General features: G+C 38.1%; 3 protein-coding genes across 3 annotated transcripts; 2 read left to right on the top strand and 1 right to left on the bottom strand.

The window, feature by feature from the left end:
* Window positions 1-11: 11 nt before the first annotated feature.
* On the bottom strand, window positions 12-4,556 carry LOC121806933 (threonylcarbamoyladenosine tRNA methylthiotransferase-like). Its single transcript, XM_042207110.1, has 11 exons — window positions 4,362-4,556; window positions 4,216-4,254; window positions 3,783-3,874; window positions 3,158-3,407; window positions 2,928-3,047; window positions 2,762-2,837; window positions 2,143-2,351; window positions 1,892-2,000; window positions 1,453-1,545; window positions 771-931; window positions 12-655 (listed from the first exon to the last, which is right to left on the bottom strand). The coding sequence occupies exons 1-11, from the start codon at window positions 4,521-4,523 to the stop codon at window positions 116-118; spliced, it is 1,851 nt and encodes a 616-aa protein (XP_042063044.1). The 5' UTR covers window positions 4,524-4,556; the 3' UTR covers window positions 12-115.
* A 4,894-nt stretch (window positions 4,557-9,450) lies between these two features.
* LOC121806935 (myb-related protein 330-like) lies at window positions 9,451-10,669 on the top strand. Its single transcript, XM_042207112.1, has 3 exons — window positions 9,451-9,769; window positions 9,857-9,986; window positions 10,069-10,669. The coding sequence occupies exons 1-3, from the start codon at window positions 9,637-9,639 to the stop codon at window positions 10,592-10,594; spliced, it is 789 nt and encodes a 262-aa protein (XP_042063046.1). The 5' UTR covers window positions 9,451-9,636; the 3' UTR covers window positions 10,595-10,669.
* A 9,314-nt stretch (window positions 10,670-19,983) lies between these two features.
* Window positions 19,984-22,879, top strand: LOC121809152. Its single transcript, XM_042209693.1, has 6 exons — window positions 19,984-20,433; window positions 20,780-21,232; window positions 21,513-21,861; window positions 21,928-22,007; window positions 22,102-22,169; window positions 22,316-22,879. The coding sequence occupies exons 1-6, from the start codon at window positions 19,984-19,986 to the stop codon at window positions 22,518-22,520; spliced, it is 1,605 nt and encodes a 534-aa protein (XP_042065627.1). The 3' UTR covers window positions 22,521-22,879.
* Window positions 22,880-24,274: the final 1,395 nt, after the last annotated feature.

Raw genomic sequence — 24,274 nt, 5'->3', positions numbered from 1 at the left:
GGAAAGGTGCAAGCAGAAATAATGGCTCTATTACTCAAACCAGCACATCAATAAGAAAATTTGTGTTCAACCTGTCAAATATCCCAATAATAAAACAATTACAACGACCGAGTGTCTAGAACTGATGACTCACATCTCTATATCCTAGATACAACATTACAGAAACTATAGTGAAAAAACTAAGGAGAATCCCACAAAGAAGAGCTTTATCGACGAGAACCCACTCATGCACTCCATCTTTCAATCTTGGCTTTTCATCTGATTCCAATGCCTCGGTCTCATTATTTAGCGGAGAATTATTCTTCCGCTTCCTTAGTAACCATCCGATGAGGTCTTGGCTTCTCGCCTCGTCTGGCTCTTTCCCGTTTGGTGTGGATGGAATGGTTTTGACATCATCAGTATGTTCGCAGCTACTTTTTAGTCCACAAGCACATGTTTCTGATTCCTTTGAACAACATGTCTCGTTCAAGTTAGAGCACGCTAGGATTTCCTTATTCTGATTCACACGTGTAGTTACATTTGTAGTCAAGATCTCAAGCACCTCTCCAAAAACGGACCATCTACCTACAGATGTTATCTTCACCATTGCAGAAGTTCCCAACATGCTTGCAGACCCAGCCACCAGCACCTGAATATACCCCTTCGTATGACCCACCTAAAGCAAAAGAGGTAATAAGTATGAGAAAGGAGATTCATTTCCTTGTTGAAGCCTTACGGTTTGGAGATTGCATTCATCATATCAATCTTTAGTTGATGCAGGATGATCTTACCAAGTGACTTCCATCTGTTGCAATGTCGGTAATCCATATCCTCTCTATTTTGCCTTCCATTCCTACATATGGTGTAAATGACTCGAATACAGTTGTCAATTCTCGACTTCGTCTCTTCACTACGTTACTGGGGACCTTTTTCATCCTTGCAGCAGGTGTTCCTAGATCAGTTAACAAATTAGATGGTTTTTATCTCTGCATCTTCGAATTTTCACAAAACATTAATAAATAGTACAAGTGAAGATGGCCCAAGCATTTAAAAATCTGAGAATACCAGTATTTTAGTGCTGCAAAACTAGATGTATCACTAACAAAAGTGCAGGAATCTTTAAATTGATAAATTCTTCAGTCTTAAATAGAGGTGAACTCAAAGTCATGTTGGGTACAGTATCCACTTTCTAGATTCTAAGCATTTCCCCAAACTGAAGACTTAGAATCCCATTCCAATTTCTTTATTTATATTACCTCAAATTTGTTGATTTTAGGTGTGTTATTATCATATTTTATTTGGTTTAGCCAACAATAAAGCATGTGAGAGATAGAGAGAGTTTGATTCTGGTCTTCCTTAAATAGAGATGTAAAAGGCCAAGAAAATAAAAGCTCTAAACTTTCCCAGGGCGGCAAACTAATTCCCAAAAAACATAAACCTTAAATTAATTTTGTTGCAACAGGCACAACTGACCAGGTCGAGGATAGAATTGTGATATGTGAACTTGAGGTAACTTGTACTCCTTGATGAGGTTAACTGTCTCCACAAAATCCTCATCAGTTTCACCTAAGAGAAGTAAATAACATAAGTTACATAATTCTGGTTTTTCACTGGAGGAATAACAAAATGGCAGAATAATATGGATAGATGGAAGAAAAATGACATACAACAGAAAATTGAGGGAAAAACAATAAAATTCTCGGTGAACTAATAAAAGAACATTTTTACAGGTAAATTCATGTCAATATTACTTTGATCCCTCAGCTGACTTCACCACATCAATATGTAGTGGTTTTTTTATGTGCAGGTATAGATGCAATCCCAACAATTAACTCAGCTAATAAACTTCCTGCAAGAATCAATTGTAGAAGTGCCGATAGTAAAAGAGAAGAGAGGATATTCCAGAAAATACCAGGAAATCCACATATAATATCAGTTGCTATCTGCATTCCAGGGACCAGTTCAATCAATGTATCAACCACTTTCCTGAACTCGCCGACAGTATACTCACGGTTCATTGTCTGAAGACCAACATTAAAAAAGGAGACAAAGACTCCGTCAAGTAATTGATGTCTAATCACATTTTCAAACTTTGAGCAATAAAGTAAGAAATAATTGAGAGACAACTAGTTGTCACATGAAAGGTTATCAGGGAATACTTACAGATAAAATGGCATCACTACCAGACTGAACTGGTACATGAAGAAAAGAGTACACCCATGGGTGACGCAAAACTTCAGCTATTTCTTTCAAATGCTCTAAAATATAAGGAGGATTAGTCATTCCAATGCGGAGCATTGTGCTTCCATCTGATGGAAGCTCTGCCACTAAAGCATTGAGCAAAATTGGAAGATTGACTCCAATATCACGACCTGCAAATTGACCAAGATAATATGAGCTCATTGAGCTGTCAAATATCATATTTACATCATGGAAAAAAGTTCAAGTTCAAGTTCAAGTTCAAGTCGATAGTCATTTCTTATAACATTACTCTAGACAAAGAAAACTGTATCAAGACATTGCCCATACTTAAAAAACAGACAGGGAGTTGTGGGGAGGACGATGAAACATTGAAGTTTCTTTTTCTTCCAATGATCAATTTCAATTTCCCATTATAACCTGATACTGATCAATTCTATAACTAATACCAACAGTATTGGCTTTAAGCAAGGTTAAAGCATTTCCAGACCATCGAAGTGCAAATTATCCCCTTCATAGTATTTTGCATTCTATCCAGACAATCAAGTCATTTAGTCACTAGCATACAAAGTAATGCTCCTACCATATGCTCCAGTGTCTTCGCTACTCAACCAGATCTCTTTTACTCCATCAGCTACAACAGCTCTAACACGTCCTGCCTGCAACAAAGTCAAATTGGGCAGAGTAAAATTTAATCAAAGAATAATTGAAATTTCAACAAATGTTTCCACTCTTTCCCGTGAACTTACAAGGCTGTCAACTGTGTAGCTTCCAAGATGACCTCGAGCATGCTTGGTCTTGCAATAAGTGCAAGCACCTAAACAACCAACGTTAATAGGGAGGATCTCAACAAACTTGTTTTTTCTCACCTGACAAAAAATTACAAAAAGGAGCTTAAGATATAAACTTATAGCTGAATACTATAAACTAAGTTGTTTTCAACACCATTACATACAATGGAAAGCCCTAAAACTCACACCTTTGGTAGGTCAAGTGCTGGCAATGTCTTGCGAGTCAATAGTCGAACTTCGTAACCTTTCAGAGTCTCTTCAACGACCTCCACCACTCGATCAATTTGTTGAACTCCAACTATACTTACTCCTTCAAGCTCTTTTAAGTCTCGGCTACCTTGAGGCACACAACCAGCAACTACGAGTGGCTTTTGTGCATCTCTGCATTTAGTTATGAGTGTTTCCATGGCAGACTGACTAGGTGCTTTCACCGTACAACTGCAATTATACAAGTTGAAACAAATGAATCGTGAAGTGAAGATTATTACACTAGAAACACACACTATCAGCTATTGAACTTAAAAGCTAAATAGAACTGCAATACTCCAAGAGAGTAAGGTAGAAAAGCACTAGAAGAAGGCTGTCTTTCAGGTTTAAATCACAATTTATGCGAAGGATCACATGAATAGCATGATTAGCATCTACCAAGACAACAATCTGACTAACAACTGACCATTGTGGATAGTAGTTCGTTTCAACTCCTGACCAGTTACATGATTAGGAGATCAAACCTATCCACACAACTACACGAAAAACAGTAATCAAGTAAAAGACAGAATCCAAACATGTATGAATGACAAGAAGGGATCCCACGTGTTTATTAGCCATAGGTCTGCTTCATCTTGATTGTCACTCAAATTATACCCAAACGCTGAAAGCTGACCCGCCATATATTCACTATCACTCTGCAATAATGAAGTTGCAAAAGTGCATCAAATTCAGCAAAATTTTCAAATTCCGAGGGTTACCTTCAGTTATAGATAACAAAATAACAAAGTAGCAGCTCCAGGGATCTAACCTAACTTATATGGAATAACACAATCATTCATCCAAAGAAGTTACTCAGTCATCAAACTAATATAATAATAAAACACTAAGCTCAGTCTGTAAATTTCAAATACATCTAGAATCTATTAACAACAAGAGCTATATCAGTAGATTATAATATAAACACGAATCAGACACAACAGTTCACAAAAAATACATATAAGATAAACCAAATTCAACAAATACAAAAGGTTTATACCTGATTATGCGAACATCCAAAAGTTTTCAAGTAGATTGTCTGCAACACCAAACAGCTCAATTAAAAATCATAGCAAATAAAAAACAAAATTAACTAGAAAAAAAACGCCGCGCATTCAAATACACACAAATATCTGAAGTCTCAACCTGCGTGCCAGGGATTTTGGCAGAAGTAGGGCTCTTCAACGAATCCTGAAAAACGGTGCTCCTTGATTTAGACCTTGGCTTGACTCCCACGGCCGCCGTCACCGGAAGCCGAAATCCCGGCGGCACTCCGCCTCCGGCCAACAAATCTTCAATGTCTTCCATTAGGTGAGTAGGTGTTAGGGGAGCGTCGAAAGAAATGTTCCGAGTTTTTAGCTGGAAGTTTATAGTTGGGCCTCAGTCCAATTATAATTGGGGCCTTGAATCTAGATTATATTGGACTGGATCACTACAATTTACGCATCAAAACGTAATGGACTATAACTGAAAAACTCAAATTATATTTAATTATAATTTAGAAAATTAGTTCAAAAATTTACGAAACTTTCTTCGATTATGTTCGAGTATAGTCCCTTAAGCAAATAATTTTCAAATCTCAACATAGTTTTGAATGGATGATAAAGGGAAAAGAAATTTGTTTTTAGTCTCAGGATCAACAACTTTGAAACAAGTGAAAAATGTCAGAATATGACACCACATATTCTTCGATTATTTGGTAATCGAGTAAGGAAGGTTACACATATCATATTACACACTACTCTTTATCTTAAAGGGGATCTAAAATACATGCCTATACAGTTATTGTTAAACATGATCTTAGCAAATTGAATTATGATAACTGCTCGTCCAGGTTGGAGAGAAAGCTCATAAATGTTTACAATAATCAAAGCATAAGAGCATCTCCAATGGCGGACGTCCGGTCGGACATCCGCGACGGGCGACTGGGACGTCCGCCATTGTGGCGTTTCAACTCGGATACGGACGTCCCGTAAGGACGTCGGATGTCCTCAGACGGGCGGGCGACGGGCGGGCGGACGTCCGCCATTGTGGCGTGGGTCGGACGTCCGGTATTTAATTTTTTTTTAAACTCTATATATACAGCTCGTTGAACTTCATTTCATTCGCACCACTTGTGTTAACAAGTTTCTCTCTTCTTTTACTACAAATTTCATTTCTACATAATGGAGAACGACAGGAACTCTCCCGCCACGAGCGAGTCGCAGACTCCGACGTTTCCCGCCGAACTGGAGGGAAACTCTAGCGGAAATGCGACAACGGTTCCGACAATGTCGGGGATGGGTGGAATGGGTAGGATGGGTGGTATGGGTGGGATGAGTGGTATGATGTCCCCTTACTGTAATATGTACAATTGGATGGGTGAGATGAGTGGTATGGGTGGTATGATGCCCAGGGCAGCGGGGATGGGGGACATGACCCCAAATATGATGGGGATGGGTTGGATGATGTCGGGGATGATGCCGGGGATGATGCAGACCATGCCTGGGGGAGGGGGTGGCAGGGGCCTTGAACCACTAGCGGACGATGTCTATCGGCCGGTTATCGATATGTTGTCTACGGATACCCCCTCCAGTTTTGTTCCGGAGAATCAGTTCACCGGCGTGGATACTTTCTCTTTTGTGGAGTTGGGGCTATCTCCAGTCAGGGAGACTCCCGATGATGTGGGGACAGCGGCAAGGGGCAGGGGCAAGGGCCGTGGCAGGGGCAAGGGCAAGCGGAAAGCCACGGGCTCTTCCTCGCGAACGGTGGCTGAGGAGGAGGATGATGAGGAGACGGGAAAGAGGACGGTCTGGAGCGTGTGGGAAAACGTCGCGCTTTCGAAGGCTTGGGTTTTCAATAGTCGAGGATCCCTATGTCGGTGCTAACCAGCATATTGACAGACTGTGGCATCGCGTCGCTGAAGCCTACCTCACACACAAACCGGCTGGGGCGAAGTGTCGCGTGCCCGAACAATGCCGGAAACAGTGGGGCGGTTGAGGCCTAAGCTTAGTCGATTTGCCGGCCTCTACCAAAACAATCTCCGCCAGGCAACCAGCGGTATGTCCGAGGAGGATGTGAAGAACCGTGCCTTGGCGCAGTACCCCGACATATCCTTGAAGTTCAAAGATTTCGACCAGTGATAGGCCTATCTCGTGGTGAAGGATTCCCAAAAGTTTTGTGGGGGTGTCGAATCGGGCTGACAGAAGCGGACAAAGATCAACGCTTCCGGTGAATACAACAGCAGTGCTGGTTCCCACGAACTCCCGGAAGCCGAGGAAGTGTCCCCGCTACCTCAATCAGACTCCCGCCGGCGTCGTCGCCCGATTGGGCAAAAGGCTGCGCAGCGGAAGGCTAGGGGAAACAGCAGCGGTAGCGGGTCGTTCGAGGTCCAATCGGAGGCCCCTGCTCCCCCAGAAGAGTACGATCGTCTCGCCCGCGCGCAGATAACGACTAGTTTGGTCCGGACCATGCATAGCACGACAGATCCTGTGTACAAAAGGATGTTGAAGGATGTCATCGATGGATGTCGGCGCGATTTGGGGATGCCACCCATTGGAGATGATGGCGCCGAGATTAGCGGCGGGGACGACGGGGGCGGCACGGGCGAGGATGAGGGCGGCACGGGCGAGGACGAGGGCGGCACGGGCGACGAGGACAACGCGGAGTGAGCCGAGTCTAAATTTCCAGTATTATGTTATTTTTATTATGTAATTTTTTTTCTTTTTTATTATGTAATTTTTTTTTCTTTTTTTTATGTAATTTTTTTTAATGAAGCATTCGTAATTTTCCCGTATTCCGTGTCAAAATTATAATTCCGTTACGTTTATAAATAATTGTGATTTTTTTTATTGCGGGAAGTCCTAGTGGGAAGGGCGAATTGTGAATGGGATGTCCTAGTGACGTGGCAGTGGGATGGGAAGTACTAGTGACGTGACAGGAGGTGTTTTTGAGAAGTCCTAGTGGATGTCCGAATGGGACATCCGTGCATTGGAGATGCTCTAAAGCCTAAATGTTTCCACCATTATTCGATACACGATATAAATATTACATGTAATTAAAAGGCTTCTTAAGATACTAATTAATGAAATCTCATCAATGTGAGATTAACATAATTAATTTCATGATTTTATAAACTTCATATTTAAGTGACAAACTTTAATATACTATTTCTCATTTATTAAAAATCGGTTTAAAGAAAGCTAACATACCATGTTTACTTGAAATGTAGATCGATCCTATATATACATTTCACGGAATTAAACATTATACTTGTATGTCACTTGTATGGTCCGATCAAATTGTGTTGATCGGGCACAATACCCAATTTCCAACACATGTGTCAAACTTGTCTTAAACATTTACTTTCTTTTATTACCCACCAACGGATAAAGTATTTACTTTTTTGTTGCTACGATGTTTTGCTTCGCCAAATTGTTTTTTGCTTGTCTGGATTACCTTGTTGAGATGGAGATAGTAAAATAGATGTATGTAGTCACGGTTGAAAAATAAGACAATACTCGTTTAATGCAATTCATTCATCTTTTTTTATTTGCATTTTATTAGACGTGAACTAGATACATCATACACATATTGCACATTGATTATGATTTCGTTTTTGAGATGCAATTTTTTAACTTGGGATCGGGGAATATTGAAATTGAACTCTAGATCTCTGAGTTATAAGATAGAAGATCGAACATTGGGTGTTCAGTGTTCTCAAAGGCTAGATACGATATAAAAAAAATTGTGATATAAATTGACAATTTATTGATTTGCTTAATTTTCATGCAATAATAATTTTGTATTCTTCTAGCTGATGTATAGGCAAAAGTAAATACACTTCTACATGTATTGTACTATACATTTAATTTTATTTAGTCTTTCAACAATTTTTTAGTATTAGATCCTTGTATTAATAGATTTTAATTTCATTACTTTTTTAGAATTTTTTGTTTTGTTAGGTGCTTATACATTTTTATCTAAGATGTTATTTGGTTGGATCTTTGTTTAATAGACTTTAGAATTTAATTTATTTATTTTGTGTTAATCAAATTTATTTATTTTAAAATTAAATCATTTACAATATTGACTAACAGATTATTGAAAAAATGAAAAAAATTTAAGTTGTTAACGAGCAATGTTAATAAAATTTTCAATTTTCCAACGATTCTTAAATTGATATTGCAACTGAGTTAATTAAAATAAATAGGAAAAAGTAAATAAATTTAATTAATATAAAATGTTTGGTAAATTTTCAATTTCCGTTAAATAAATATCCAATCAAATAAAAAAAATATAAGAACTTCCTGGATAAAAATGCAATAATAGAAAAAACTAATGAATCAAAAATTGGTATAAAGATCGAAACAATATACTGTATACTAATAATACAAAGACCTATAAATGTATTTTATGTAATGTATATTAGTTTCCATACTATTGATATAATTTGCAGATACCCATACAATAAAGGAGATATGTCTTTATCCGAAATTCATCAGGGATAAGCCAGTAGGTTCGCAAATAAATCTACATTGGCCCACAATATTTATTGAGGCAGATAAAAAGGTCAATGCGGCAAATTCAAATTTAAATAGTAACTATATATAGCTAATATAGTTTATCCCATGATTATGCAAAAAAAAAAAAATAGTGTAAGAACACCCCCAAAAAAAGCTACATATACGTATAACACACGTATACATAATTCCATAGGTGTTCAGTTTGCTAAATTAAATTTAGATGAGATGTAATTTAATTTTTTTCCCATTGGATGGATTATGCTATATATTTAGTAGTACTATTATAACGGTACTAACATATATTGATTTTAGCCTGTGCATATTGTCACTTTAAGTGAAATATTGTCAATTATCTCAAGAAATTTCAAGCTAGGCTAAAATACATAGTACTATATAAATTATTGTACAATTAAGTGAAGTGGATCATATACTTAATTTCATGACAATAAATTCGATCATAACATAGATTCATTATTTAGTTTATGAATCTTGTTACTATAATGTTTAATCTGGAATCAATTCAGTTTTGAGTAAGTTGAGGTGATTTAATATCGAGTGACCAAATGCAGTTAATAAATTTATTTATTTAAATTTTAAATTTAATAAATTAGAAAAGCCGGAAAAGGAAAGCCAACTCATCCGTTAAAGCGTACCTACCTACCGAATCCAACCCCAGCTTTAACTACCTGTCTTTTTCATCAACTTGGTCAAGTTCAAGTTCAAGTTCAAGTGCAAGTGCAAGTGCCCTTCATCTGTTTGTTAAAATGCCTCCAAATTAATGGTATTCTCCCCCACCATTAAATATCCCTATTTTCTCTTCATCTTCAAGTCTCATCATCACCCCACCCACTCAATACATACATATCAAGAATCCATCAAGAACCTCACAAAAATTTCTTCAATTTTTGAATTAATTCATGGGGCGGTCGCCTTGTTGCGAGAAGGCTCACACCAACAAAGGTGCTTGGACTAAAGATGAAGATCAACGCCTCATCAATTACATACGCGCTCACGGCGAAGGCAATTGGCGCTCTCTCCCTAAATCTGCAGGTATTTTAGAGTTTTATCACTCTGCGATTTATTCGAAAAGGGAAAAGGAAGAGGTGGATTGAAATCGTGTGGTTTTGATTTTTGTAGGATTGCTGAGGTGTGGAAAGAGCTGCAGATTGAGATGGATTAATTATCTGAGGCCTGATTTGAAAAGGGGGAATTTCAGCGAGGAAGAAGATGAGATCATAATCAAACTCCATAGTTTGTTGGGAAATAGGTATGCCGATTTATGATTAATTATCTTTTTTGGATCAATAATTACCATTTTTAGGTTTTAAATTGTTGAATTTCTACTGCAGATGGTCTTTGATAGCAGGGAGATTACCGGGAAGAACAGATAATGAAATCAAAAATTACTGGAACACTCACATCAAGCGGAAGCTCATTAGCAGCGGCGTCGATCCACAAACGCACCGCCCTCTCAATTCCGCCGCCGCGATAACTCAATTGGATTTCAGAAATTCGGCTCCTCCTCCGGTGGCGCCGCCGTCAAAGGAAAACTCTTGGTCGGCGCACGACACGAATTGCAACAGCACCACGACGGAGGAGTCTCAAGCGCCGCCGCAGCAGCGGGAAGAGAGCGACGGCGATGTGGATTTGGAGCTGTCGATTGGGTTGCCTTCGCAGGCTAAGTATATGAAGAGTGCTTCTTTCAACTCGTCTTCGTCGGCCGAGTCGAAGTCGATCCACAACTTCTTGTGGCCGGGGGCGGAAGTGGTGGCGCCGCCGCCCTCCTCCTCCATGTGCGTGTGCCGGACTCTGGGTTTTCAGAAGGGGCAGTTTGGTAATTGCCAATGTTGTAACGGATTATATAGATACTTATGATTTTATAATTATTCTATTGTAGAGTTTGTTTCCCATGTAAATTTAGATACTCTATTAATTAAGGTTGCTTATTAAGTTTTGCATACAATTTAAAATCTAGTAGTACTAGTAATATTCTTGCCCCGAAAATATGTTCGAATTCAAATTATTAATAACAACAAAGATATTGCATAAATTAAACAAGTAATCAATGAATTTCTACCTATATCATTTATTGAATAAAAGGCACACTGTATAGATGTGGGACATCATATTCTAAGGTCTCAAACCTTAATTCGTACTTATTTGACACAAGTGATATGTTTTCAATTTTACTATCCATTCCACATCCAATGTGTCCAATTTACACATGCTTGTGTTACTAACATTGCATAAATGAAAACTTAATGGTTTATTATTGCTCCCAACAACTAGCGAGTTTTTCGACTCTTTCAAGGTTGCAATGAGTCAAATTAATGTTAATACTACAAAATTAAGCAGCTATCTAATTAATTTGATTGAACACAATAATTATTACTCCATGTAGAAATAATATTTTTTTTTCCTATTTCTCTAAGTACAGGTGTACGATGGTAATGGTTTGTCTACCTAAACCATATGATTTGGTTAATTACATGACTTTATGTTTGTAATTATTGTATGGTCGGTTTCTACCACAAAAAAAATATGAATAATAGTCACCATATTAATGTTGTTGTCAGGTGACGCGAGTATAAGAAATTAAACGAAATAAACAGAATAAAATACTAGTAATTCAACCTTGACCATAAGTTTATTACACTTCTTAAACGACACAACTAAATACTAAAAGCTAGTACGGAGTAATTATTTAATAAATAGTCAAGGGAAGAATGATTAACATAGACTATAGCTGCTAATTAGGAAGCTAAGACTAAACAATACTAAATCCAAAATTAGGTGGGAAAATTAGTTAGTTTTCCGATTCCGTGAGTGTTATAATCACGTAAGCTTTTTACCAGTTTGTACTTTCACATGACACAGATGAATCGACGCTTTTACATTGATAAGATGCATGCAAAGACTGATTTAGGAAATTGAGGTAGTTCACTACAGTCTCGACATCGTTTGCCTTCATGGATTGGACAATAAATTACCTTTGCAGCGTCAAGAAATTCAAATTATTTTTTCTCGCTCTCTTATCTCTTTTCGAAGTCATAGTCGAATGTGTTACACATGGGTGGAGGTGGAATTGACAGGAGATCAGCTACAAATTAAAAGGTCAAATGAGGTAGTGTACACTAATTTTATGAAACGATCTAAAATTGCAAACGCCAAACCGAGTTTATTTTTTTAGGTACAAAGTTAGTACTCCATCCGTCTCATTTTACTCGCACTTTTCATTTTAGGCCGTAAATTTGGGATTGATTTTTTAATGCAATTAAATTAGAATTTTAAGTGTAATGTGACATCACTTAATAAAAGAGCTATTAACTTAATCTAATATATTAATTATAACTTAAACTATAAATAGTGTAAGTAGTTTATGACGAGCCGAAATGGAATGGTGCAAGTAATATGGGACGGAGGGAGTAGTATTTTGATGTCGTAACATAGTTACATGTATAATCTAATTCATCAAATTTGTTTACTTTGACCATATTTGAGTAAGATACACACGTTGTTTCTATAGTCTAGAAGAGGTATTTTGTTTGACTTAGCACGAAATCTGTACATGTTATATTATTGGAATCATATGTTAGAGTGAATATTAACACACACTTAACAATTACAGTCCAAAAGACCGTCTGCCATATGCCAACTCAAGAATTCAAAGATTTTGACTATAAATAAAATTTTGTTTAGTAATTGGTGTTCCAAGATTATTGACTCATAGTTTAAGAATAAATCTTATACCACAAATAAAAAAAATGTTGCATTTTAAAATGTTATAGTAATATGGAGATTATGTATTATATTTTGTGATGTCAGTGTAGTCCGCAACCTGTAGGCTTTTATTATTATTATTATTATTATTATTATTATTATTATTATTATTATTATAAAAATAAGTAGTGAAGTGTCAAATCATGTGTCAAATATGAATAAATAATAGACAATAGTTGTACCTAATTCCAACTCATCGGGTTTTAGGTCTGGCTATCGTGTTGAGGCTAATTGAGTCGTTTATCGTAGGGGTGAGCAAAAAAATCAGAAACCGAATATCCGAACCGAACCAAACCGAAATTTTGAAATTTGATTCGGTTTTTTCGGTTTTCGGTTCGGTTCGGTTTTGAAAATACAAAAATTTTGGTTTTTCGGTTCGGTTCGGGCGAAGAAAAAAACCGAAAAACCGAATTATATATATATATATATTCTATTAATTTAATATATTATATTATATATAATATATATATTCTTATAATATATTCTACTATATAATAAATATTATATGTATTATTAACTTTATAGTATATATAAATATTCTATTAGTATATATAAATAAAATAAATTACACACACACACACACATATATATATATATATATATATTAATATTATATTTATTTTTTCGGATTTTTTGGTTTTGTTCGGGTTTTTTCGGTTTTTTAAGTTCGGTTTTCGATTTTTCGGTTTCGGTTTTTCGGGTTCGGTTCAATTTGGATTTTGAACTAAATTCGATTTTTCAGTTTTGGCCAAAAAAAACCCAACCAAAACCCGAATGCACACCCCTAGTTTATCGGATTGAAAATTTTCAAGCCTATAAATTTAGCAGACTATATATTCAATTTTATATTAAATATACCTGCAAATTAGTACAAGCTAAATTTAAAACTAACCTTTTTAGTAATTATTATGAAACCTATGTGTATTTTTTGAAGTGAGTTTTGATTTACAGATTTTTGTTATACATTATGATGTCATAATAGACATCAATAACGCAAGATTTAACTTCTAAAGCTCTAATTAATACAAGCAAATTAAACTCTAAAGCTCAACAAAATAAGGTCCATGGTCTAATTAATTTTACCAAACTAATCAAAATCACTAGATTCCTCTTATGAAAACGAAAAAATATGATTCAAATATCATATTCCTCCGAGTAATTTACACACATATATAAAAGTATTAACATATGATATTATGTAATAATGCTCTAATTTATTCCACATTAATATTATTCAGTTTTTTTATATATATTTATCTTAGTTCTAGTACCTTAAAAGTAGTAGTAACATTATTAATTATGTAGATCATCAATTAAAAACCAAAGCTCAATTTGTTTGTTTCTTTATGACATAAATAAACCATAAGCTAAACTTTGATCTTCATGTTATTTGTAAAATCAATAACATCAGTGATATTTAAGGAATTACAGTTAAAGTAAATGTATAAAATAATATAATGCTAAACATAGATTAAATAAAAATGATAATCACATCATATGATGCTTAGCATAATATTTTTATATAGGAGCAACATATAAGACCATCTCCAACTATTTACATCAAACCCAAACCCATTTTCGAGTATAAGTCACACTAAAAAGTAGATTTACTCTAACCATTTACACCAAATTCAAAATTTATACCATTTTTGAGTTTTTTGTCTCACAAAATTTTTGCGGTAACACCATATTTGGTGTTGTTTCACAAAAACCACCAAAAATGAGTTTGAGTTTAGTGTATGGTTGGAGAAGATTTCTACACCAAAACTCATTTTTAGAGTATGGTTGGAGATGGTCTAATATGTATATATATATATATATATACCTAAAACAACATGATACGCCAAATAATGGAACTAAAAATCCTTAATCAATAGTGTTATGATAATGACCTATAACTTATAAGAGATAATTTCCATAAAATAATCAGTTTAGTTGCGTGTTAAATATTCATAGGTTAATAAGGGGCAGATGCCGATTAACATGTGACGTGTTTGGATGGTAGGTAACCCGTTCCGTTAAAAAGATAATAGCATTAAATTTTAAGGGGGAAAAAGAAGATAAAAAAGCAACAGTTTGTTAGTTATAGGTAGGTGGATTAGTATCTCAACATCATGTGAGTGCCACCAAATAATTCTAGGCCAGCCAAACAATGCCTTCCCTTTTTTTAGTTTTTGACAGAATAATCCAACTAGCTAAATGTAGTTATATTTCAAAAAAATCATAGTAGTAGTTTTTTCTTCCTCAGTTTCTTTAAACGTTTTAATTGCCACTTTTCCAATTTGTATGTATATTTGAAAATGACGGAAAGCTAATTATGTCTGAGAATTTCTCATCGTATAAATGAGTCAATATTTTAATATCAAATTATAGCACAATACAATTTTATTGATACTTTTAATTTTGTTTGAAAATTTTTAAGATTTACACCTGCGCACCCGATCTTTGAGATCCACTCATATGAGAAAAAACAATTGAGATGTGTTTCACTATCAACATCGTTGGCGGATAAAGAACTAAGTTTGACGGGAGTTCCAGACACAAAATCAAACCATTGTTTGGTATTTCTCAAAAAAGAGGAGGTCATGAAATAATTTGCTAACAAATCCACTTCCTAACAAAAGATACAAAACGCAAGAGATGAAAAAAAGGCCAAAAAAAAACCAAAACAAAACTATTTCAACTACATGGAGTAGTAGATTAGTGGTATTAATTAATTTGTGCAAATCGAAAGCTGGAAATAGGTAATAAATATTAAAAAGTAGGCAGATACTCACATGGTTACACCAAACCAATATACTTAAGCCTCTAAGCCATGTGCCAATTATTTTCCTGTCACAAAATTCTGTCTTTCTATAATTGAATTGAAACCTCTATTTTCGCATTCATGTGTTGTAAGTCCTTTTCCATGGGCCTTATAATTCTATCAGCTCTAAAATCCTTATACAAAATTCGTAATCCATTTCTTAAAATATGTATAAACGAGTCTCTTTGAACACATCTAAACGGTGATCCTGTATTCATCCATGCAATCAGACTTCGTATCATAGGATTTCTTTTTTTCCTTTTCATGGTGATTCTGATAGAAAATTATATACAAAAAAAATAAAAGAATGACGTAGAAACCAAAATGCTTAAGACTGCATTGTTTTATGTTTGAATAATTTTCTCTCAATTGTTACATAGCATTTTATTGGATCCAATTCTAACTATACGATGTTGGAATTTTGTTTGGTTAATGGAATTTGACCAATAATAAATGTGATGAGACATTTAATTTTAAAAATAGTGTTGATCTATGTTCGTAGTAGATGACCGTAGTAAATTAATTTTCTAAAATCCGATTCTCAGTGAGTGAGAAATAATTCTACATTATTATTTTTCTTATTCTACTTTTTTTACTTTAACTATTTATTATATTATTTTTTCAAAACGAGTGCAGAAAATGAAATGCTTCTATGAATGCGGAACGGAGGGAGTACTATTTACTTCACTATAAGAAATATTCACTTTAATGTCTCAATATACGAATCTTTATACTTCACTATAAAAAATAATCACTTTCACTATAAGACATGTTTACTCCAATATAAGATATGCACTTCATATTGTCTTAATATAAGTCATGTTACACAGTGAACTAAACACAAGATAAAAGTGAACTAAAAACATGCTACAAATGCACTAATATATTGTGAACTAAATCATACGCGGTCTGTGCTATTTCAGGGTCTGGCAATTTACTTAGGCAGGCTGGGTGTTGAGTACTCTCTTTGGTAATTCACATGACCTCAACATTTTTGTGCACTAGCACATTTCCCAACAATATGAGTTATGATCATGAACGCCCCGTCCCAATTCGCCACATGGGACTTAGCAAGGATCAAATCAAAAATCTTACCACTGGCTGAGCTCATATTCCTCGTTCGAACAACACACTAAGACCATCCACAACGGGACTCGCCGGCGTCTCGCGTCTCGTCTCAGCGAGACGAGACCCCGGCGAGACGCGTTGCAGCCTCCATCTCGTCCCGTCTCGTCGCGCGTCTCGTCGCGCGACTCGTCTCGCCGAGCCAGGAGACGAGCTGGCTCGCCACGCGCCTCGGCGACGTGGCGCAGCCCGGCGTCGTGCGTGACGCCCACTCGCCGGCCCGCGAGTGGGCGTCGTCACGTGCTGACGCAATAAATATTTTTTTTTAAAAAAAAATCGAATTTAAATAAAAAAAAAAATTTTGTAACGGTATTATTACCGTTTTTTTGTTTTTTTTTATATTTTTTTTGTTTTTTATTAAATTTTTTACTCTATAAATACTCCTAAACCCATCCTCATTTACACACAATTACACATCTATTCTTCATATCATCTAAATTTTCTCTCAAATTTTCGCTGAAATTTTCATAACCCAACTCAAGATGTCCGGCGACGGCGAGGGCAACTATGGCGGCTCCGGCTCCGGCGGGTGGGATCTCAACTCATTCGGCGATTGGGAGAACATGATCAACACATTGGGCGGTGGAGGTTCGTCAACGCCGGGGACCCAGGGTTCGGCGACGCCGGGGGGGTACCAACCACCCAATTTTGACCTTGATGCATATGTTCGTCCCAACGTCCCGCGGTTTTCGCAGGGATCACGGTCTCGTACGATCCCATCGTCGGGAATCAACAAACCCGGAAGTGTTTCTGGGAAAAGGTTGTCGAGGTCTACCACCAAATAAAGCCGAACCGCTCCCGCAAGCGCACAGTTAAAATGATCCGCTGTCACTTTGACCGAGTCGACCGACAGGTCAAAAAATTCTGCGGCATCTACTCGGCGGAAGAGGCGCGCTACCAAAGCGGCGCCACGGCCACCGACATTTTGACGTCCGCTTTGCGCGCCTACTACCAGGACGAGGGACATCAATTCAGATTTGTTGATGTTTGGCGCGCCGTCAAGGACGAGGAACGATGGGCCGGCGGTTTCCGCTCCAGCTCGGGCTCAAACTCGAAGCGCACGAAGCATACGGCGAGTGGCCAATACTCGTCTAGTGCTGGTGCGTCTGGTGGTGACACTGCTGAAGGCATCAGCCAACATGATGCTGAATCCCAGGAGTTTGCGGGTACGGTCGGCGATGCAGGAGGATCCGCGAGTACGCGCCGTCGGCCGCAAGGGACGAAGGCGGCGAAAGCGGCTAGAGCAAGGAAGGGCCGAGGCGAATCAAGCCAGCCGGCCTCAGGATCGGGCTCGCGAGGAGGCTCGGACACACTTATGGTGGCGTACATGACCGCCACAATGGCGGACACTTCCCGCTTCTCGCACTCCCAATACGCGGCCTGGTGGAACGGAATTGTGCATATGGCAGCACAACTTGGCCTTCCGACTCCCCCTCAACCTCGACCGCCTCCGGAGGATGATTAGCCCTTCCGATTAATTTTTTTTTATTTTGTGTGTTTTTTTATTTTGTGTGTTTTTTTATTTTGTGTGTTTTTTTTATTTTGTGTGTTTTTTTATTTTGTGTGTTTTTTAATTTTGTTTTAATTTTAATAAAGTGTGTTTGTTTAAATTGAATTGGGTTTTAAAAAAAATTATAAATTAAATTGAATGAATAGTAATTAAGAGACGGTATAGAGACGGTTAAGAGACGGAGCGTTGCAGCCTCCGTCTCTTAGTTAAGAGATGGAGGAAAAAAGGACAGTGGGGCCCTCAAATAGTGCTCAAATAGTAGTTAAGAGACGGTTTAAGAGACGGTATAGAGACAGCGTTGTGGATGGCCTAATGCTCTTCTCCCACTACCTTCAGGATCACAATCCTCAAATTTAGAGTTTGCTGCAAAATTTTGTCATGCTCCTTTACATGAACTAGTTTTCTACTAGCTAGAAGCTGAACCATATGATATACTCCATCCTCGCAATTTCTAAAAAAAATTAAATTAGATATTATTGAATTAAAAAGTAAAAATAATAAAATTCTCACCAACTTAAAATTTGGTAAAAAAAACATGACCTTAGTAGGCCTTACAAATTTCAACATTCAATTTGAATGAAAAGCTTAATTCATGGAAATTCACTAAGAGCATCCGCATCGCTGGCTCAATGTTGTCTCGGTCTCGTCTCGCCAGCGATGCGGCCACTCCGTCTCGTCTCGTATCCCTCCGCCAAGAGGAGGGTGGCGAGCTGGCTCGCCACGCACGTTGGCCACATGGCGAGCTCCCGTGCGGCCGTGACACCCACTCGCCGGCCAGCGAGTGGACGTCATTTATATCCGTTGAAAAATATTTTTTTAAAACAAATTCCGAAAAAAATAATAAAAAAAATCCTCCAAAAATACTAGCCGTTTATAGCCGTTTTTTTTTCCAAAATTTAAAATTTCTTTTCTATTTTTAAGCCCCTTATCACTTTTATAAATATCAAATCATTCCCACAAATTATCCAGCATAAAAAAACTCTCTATTCTCACTCAAACACTCTACATTCTTCATCTCAAAACATTATTCTTCTCCAAAATTTAATCTATTTATGGATCCATTTGAGCAAATGCATCGAATGATGGAAGAATCGCTAGAAGCAGATCGACGTAGGGAGGAGGAAGAAGCTGCAGCGCGTCAAAAGCGACCTCGGAAATACATCCATCGTGATCGGGAGTAAGCCTCCGCAAGGTTGGTAGAAGATTACTTTTGTGAGAACCCGGTATGGGGAGATACGTACTTCCGTCGCCGTTTCCGCATGCGGCGGGAGCTATTTCTGTATATCACAAATACATTGGCGGTCCGGGGAGAGTACTTCCAAGAAGAGTTCGACTCTATTTGCTGTCTCATTTTTGGTTGTCCACAAAAAATAGAGCACATTTAAAAAAGAAAAGTTTTTAACAACTTCTCTCTTATTTTTTTCCATTCTCTCTTATAATAATATGGACCTCACATTCCACTAACACTACTTTTCTCGTACTTTTTCCCCGTCTCTCTTATTAATAATATGAACCCCACATTCCACTAACACTACTTCTCTCTTACTTTATCAATTCCACATTAAAACCTGTGACATTCACGATGTATCATATTTTTTGTGGACCGAGGGAGTATTACATTTCAAGCAAAATTTGTAACTTTAGAGACTAATACTAACCCTTAACTTAAAACCATTTAACTAATTACCAAAGAGTTTATTGATTTCTCGAATAAGCAAAGTAAAAAAATATAAGTATAAAAAATAAAGTGGAAATAGTTGTACTCTGTAAAACCCTCTAGTCTCAACTTCTGCTTTTCTACTTTGCGAAAAACCATTTCAACAGCCAAACCCAAATGCAGAGCAGAGCCGCTGTATACTGATAATCCCACAAATTCAACAACAGATATATACATACAAACTTCGTGGATTCGGTGTGAGATGCACCAAAGTGATGCAGAAGCTTTTGCGCAGGACGCCCGCTGCCGCCCCAATTTCACTCGCCAATAACACCATTCCTCTCTCTCTAGGTTTCAGCGGCGCCCCACGGGATATTACAAGGAAAATGTCGTGTCTCGGCCAGCCCACCCCCCTTCACCACCCGAGAAACCCATATTCGTCCGCCGCGGTGCGTGGCCTCAAATTGACGAAATTGCCCACCTGCAGCTGCTCCGTCGACAACAGCACCAGCAATACGGCGCCGCTGAGGGCGTGGGTGGTATTGAAGGAGAGCAATAGGTATAGTGGATTGGGAGGCGGGTCCCACAGGGCGGCGTGGTTCTCAACCCTAGCCGGTAAATCGAACAAAGGCGGCGAATTCGCGGTTGCCGATGAAAATGCGGAGGAGGAGAAACGCTTGCAGAGGAGGAGGAGTGGGGGCGGGGGCGGGGGCGCGGTGGTGGTGGGGAGCCCGGATTTGCTGACAATTCCCGGAGTTGGCCCCAGGAATTTGAGGAAGCTGGTGGAGAAAGGATTTGAGGGAGTGGCTCAGCTCAAACAGCTTTATAGAGATAAGGTATATTTAGGCGACTGCTTAATTTTCAGTTAATTTTTGATGAATGCTTAGGTTTCTGATTTCTGAGCTCTGTTTTAGTAGGATTAGAATGTTGGTGAAATTTGAAAAAGAGATGAGCATTGTAGTGTTAATTGCTAGATTATTATGTGGTACTATATGATTGTCTTTTGTATGAGATTGTGTATTTTGAGTATGTCATGAGTCATGATTAGCTATGAGCAATATTTGACATTCATGTTGGATTCTCTTGTGGATATGATATGGTAGCAGGCAATAACTGAACTGAGGTTACATTTTTGAATTACTGCCTGGTTTTACCAAATAACATGCTCTTGTTTTGGTGCAGTTTTTCGGTAAATCTAGTGAGAAAATGGTGGAGTTCTTACAGAGCTCAGTGGGGATCATACACAAGAACCATGCTGAGAGCATAACTATATTTATCAAGGAGAGTGTGGATGAAGAGCTCAAGGAAAGCATTAAGCCCAGTCAAAAGAAGCGAATCACTTTATGTGTAGAAGGGAATATCAGTGTGGGAAAGACTACATTCTTGCAGAGAATAGCTAATGAAACCCTAGAGCTTAGAGATCTTGTGGAGATTGTTCCCGAACCAGTTGACAAGTGGCAGAATGTCGGTCCTGACCACTTCAACATATTAGATGCATTTTATTCTGAACCAGAGAGATATGCGTATACCTTCCAGAACTATGTGTTTGTAACCAGAGTTATGCAGGAGAGAGAATCATGTGGCGGTATGAAGCCCCTGAGACTCATGGAACGGAGTGTCTTCAGTGATAGAATGGTAAACAAATAAATTCCTCTCCATTTGACCTTAATGACTACATATAAATTCCTTATTTCTTGATCTTATTAGAAATATTATTTGTTTAATGATGCTTTTTATGGAATATTATTGAACAACAAAGGAGAAGCCTGCAACCTATTTTATAGTCTAATTTTTAATGCAAAAACCAAGATATTTGTCTAATATGATGAATCAATACTAGGAAGCCTTCTTGGTTCTTCTTCACTAATATTGGATTAGCATTGCATATTTTCTTGATCGATTTCCTTAAATGAAGGTCTTTGTGAGAGCTGTTCATGAGGCGAAGTGGATGAATGAGATGGAAATTAGCATTTACGATTCATGGTTTGATCCTGTTGTTTCAAGTTTGCCTGGACTTATTCCTGATGGATTCATTTATCTGAGAGCAAGCCCCGACACTTGCCACAAGCGCATGATGCTGCGTAAGAGAGCAGAGGAAGGCGGAGTCTCTTTGGACTACCTGAGGGACTTGCATGAGAAACACGAAAGCTGGCTTTTCCCATTTGAGAGTGGGAATCACGGAGTTCTATCAGTGAGTCAGCTACCCAGGGATGATGATTGGTCTTTACATCCCCACATTGAAGACCGCGTTTTTTATTTGAATGGTGATCATATGCACTCAAGCATCCAAAAGGTACAAACCGTTATATGCTCTTGAAGACCGCGGGATGATGATTGGTCTTTACATCCCCACATTGAAGACCGCGTTTTTTATTTGAATGGTGATCATATGCACTCAAGCATCCAAAAGGTACAAACCGTTATATGCTCTTGCAAAATTATTCCAGGATATTTTTCTTCAATTTTATCACTTCTTATTTTGCCTCTTTTTAACGGAGGTGCAGGTTCCTGCTTTGGTTCTCAACTGTGAACCAGACATCGATTTTAGCAGAGACATAGAAGCCAAGCAAGAGTACGTTAACTTCCACCGTTTCTTGAGAGTTTTTATTCTATAATAGATTAATCTATTCCAGATCAAGCTCTGATCCATTCCTTTACTTGATCACATGTCGAAATCAATTCCATGTCTTACTTCTTCATACATGTTTTTCTTTTAAGATATGCTTGCCAAGTTGCTGAGTTCTTCAAGTTTGTCAAGAAAAAGAAAGAAGTTTCTGATTCAGTCGTAGGAGAAGACACACAGACTAGCAACCAACCTTCGATGCTGCTGCCCCATAATGGAAATCTGTGGATGCCGGGGCAGCAGCCTTTCCCAGGCTCAGCCGTTGAATTTAGGAAAGCTATGTCGTTTATGCCTCAATAAGGCAGGTGGAAAATTCTCTTATCCGTCGTCTGACAGATTTTCCGACCACTTAGGGTGTCCACTATAAGGCGGACACGCCCAATAGCCCCGCCCCAGTTTTTATCCATAGCCCCAATTTTATTGTCCATAGCCCCAAAATTTTGTGTCCGCCACTATGGTGGACACCTCTAATAGCCCCCAAATTTTATAATCAACTTTCATTTTATAATATTTCAAGTAATTATGAACAAATTTATCGGGCTCTTAGTGGATTAGAAGAAGCCGACTATACGAATTAAAAATAAAAATAAAAATAAAATACAAATTAAAATTAAAATTAGAATTATACACTAAATTAAAATTAAAATCACACACTACATTCAATCTAGTACAAATCACTACCAAGTTTACACAACGCCACTACCTCCCCTACGTGCCCACACTTCTTCAATCAAATCGGCCTGCAGTGTGTTATGTGATGTGGTCCTGTGCATATCAGCGAAGCGTTGGATCAAATATTCATTGCTCCGTGGTACGCCCATCTGGATCGGCGCGGACGCGACACCGTGACTTGTACTTGCACCCTCTTCCGGCGCCCATCGCTCTGCCGCAAATCCTTCATCTTCTATTATCATATTATGCAATATGATACATGCTAACATAATATTCGCGACATCATCTTCGTGCCAAACTCGTGCCGGACACCGTATAATAGCCCACCGCGATTGGAGGACACCAAAAGCCCGCTCAACGTCCTTCCTGGCCGCTGAAGTGTTGCCCCCTCCAAGCAATCGGACAATTCTTCCACCTCCAATGCATGCAGTCAATGCTGCCAAGCATACCGGGAAAGCCATGGACTGTTTCGTGAAGACGAAGCAACCGTTGGTAATCATCTGTGGTGGGTGCCCGAAGGAATTCATCACCGAAAGCTGAATGAACGCCCTCGCACAAATTTTTAAGACAAAGGATTCCAGTGGACTCACCGACATGCAAATACTCGTCGAAGAGGTCTGCCGTTTTCCCAATAGCGAGTTGTCGGATGGCACACGTACACTTCTGCAACGCCGAGAGACTTTGCCGACTGGCTACATCTGGACCTGTTTGGAAGTATTCAACACGAGCGGACAATGTGTTGATAATACACATAAACAAACGCTTTGACATGTGAAAACGGCGACTAAAGTAATCTTCCGGAAACCGCGGCTGGTCGGAAAAATAGTCGGCAACGAGCCTTTCATGGGCTCCCTCCTAGTCACGATGAATGTAGCGGCGAGTTGATCTAGTTGGTTTAGGAGGAGGGGCGGGGGTATTCGCTGCGACATATGTTTCATAAGCGGCACGATGTTGTTCGTAGTATTCTTGTTCTTCGCGCTCCGCTTCCGCAATGAGATGGGTGAAATCCATTTGAGGTTTTGAGTGAGAGATTAAAGTGTAGATAAGTTGTATGAAAAATATGAATGAGAGATGAATGACAGATGATTTGATATGAAAAATGGATGATGAATGTGTGTATTTATAGATGATTTTGGTGAGAAAAAAAATCAAAAAAATAAAAAAATACATAAAAACGGGCAAAAAAATAGTCATTTTTTGGGATTGTGAAAATATTTTTTTTGGGTATTATTTTCGATTTTTAAAAAAATAATAAAAAAATAATTTTCCAACGGATATGTCGTTGGCCAATCAGAACGCGCCACGTCGCCTGCTCGCTGACACGGACGTGCTCGATGCATCGAGCACGTCGTGTCAGCGGCGCGAGCGTAGCGGCGGCCAGC

The sequence above is a fragment of the Salvia splendens genome, chromosome 6 (assembly GCF_004379255.2).
Source record: "Salvia splendens isolate huo1 chromosome 6, SspV2, whole genome shotgun sequence".
Classification (NCBI taxonomy): domain Eukaryota; kingdom Viridiplantae; phylum Streptophyta; class Magnoliopsida; order Lamiales; family Lamiaceae; genus Salvia; species Salvia splendens.
The sequence above is the reverse complement of the archived record's forward strand: the minus strand, read 5'-3'. Positions and strand labels throughout refer to the sequence as shown.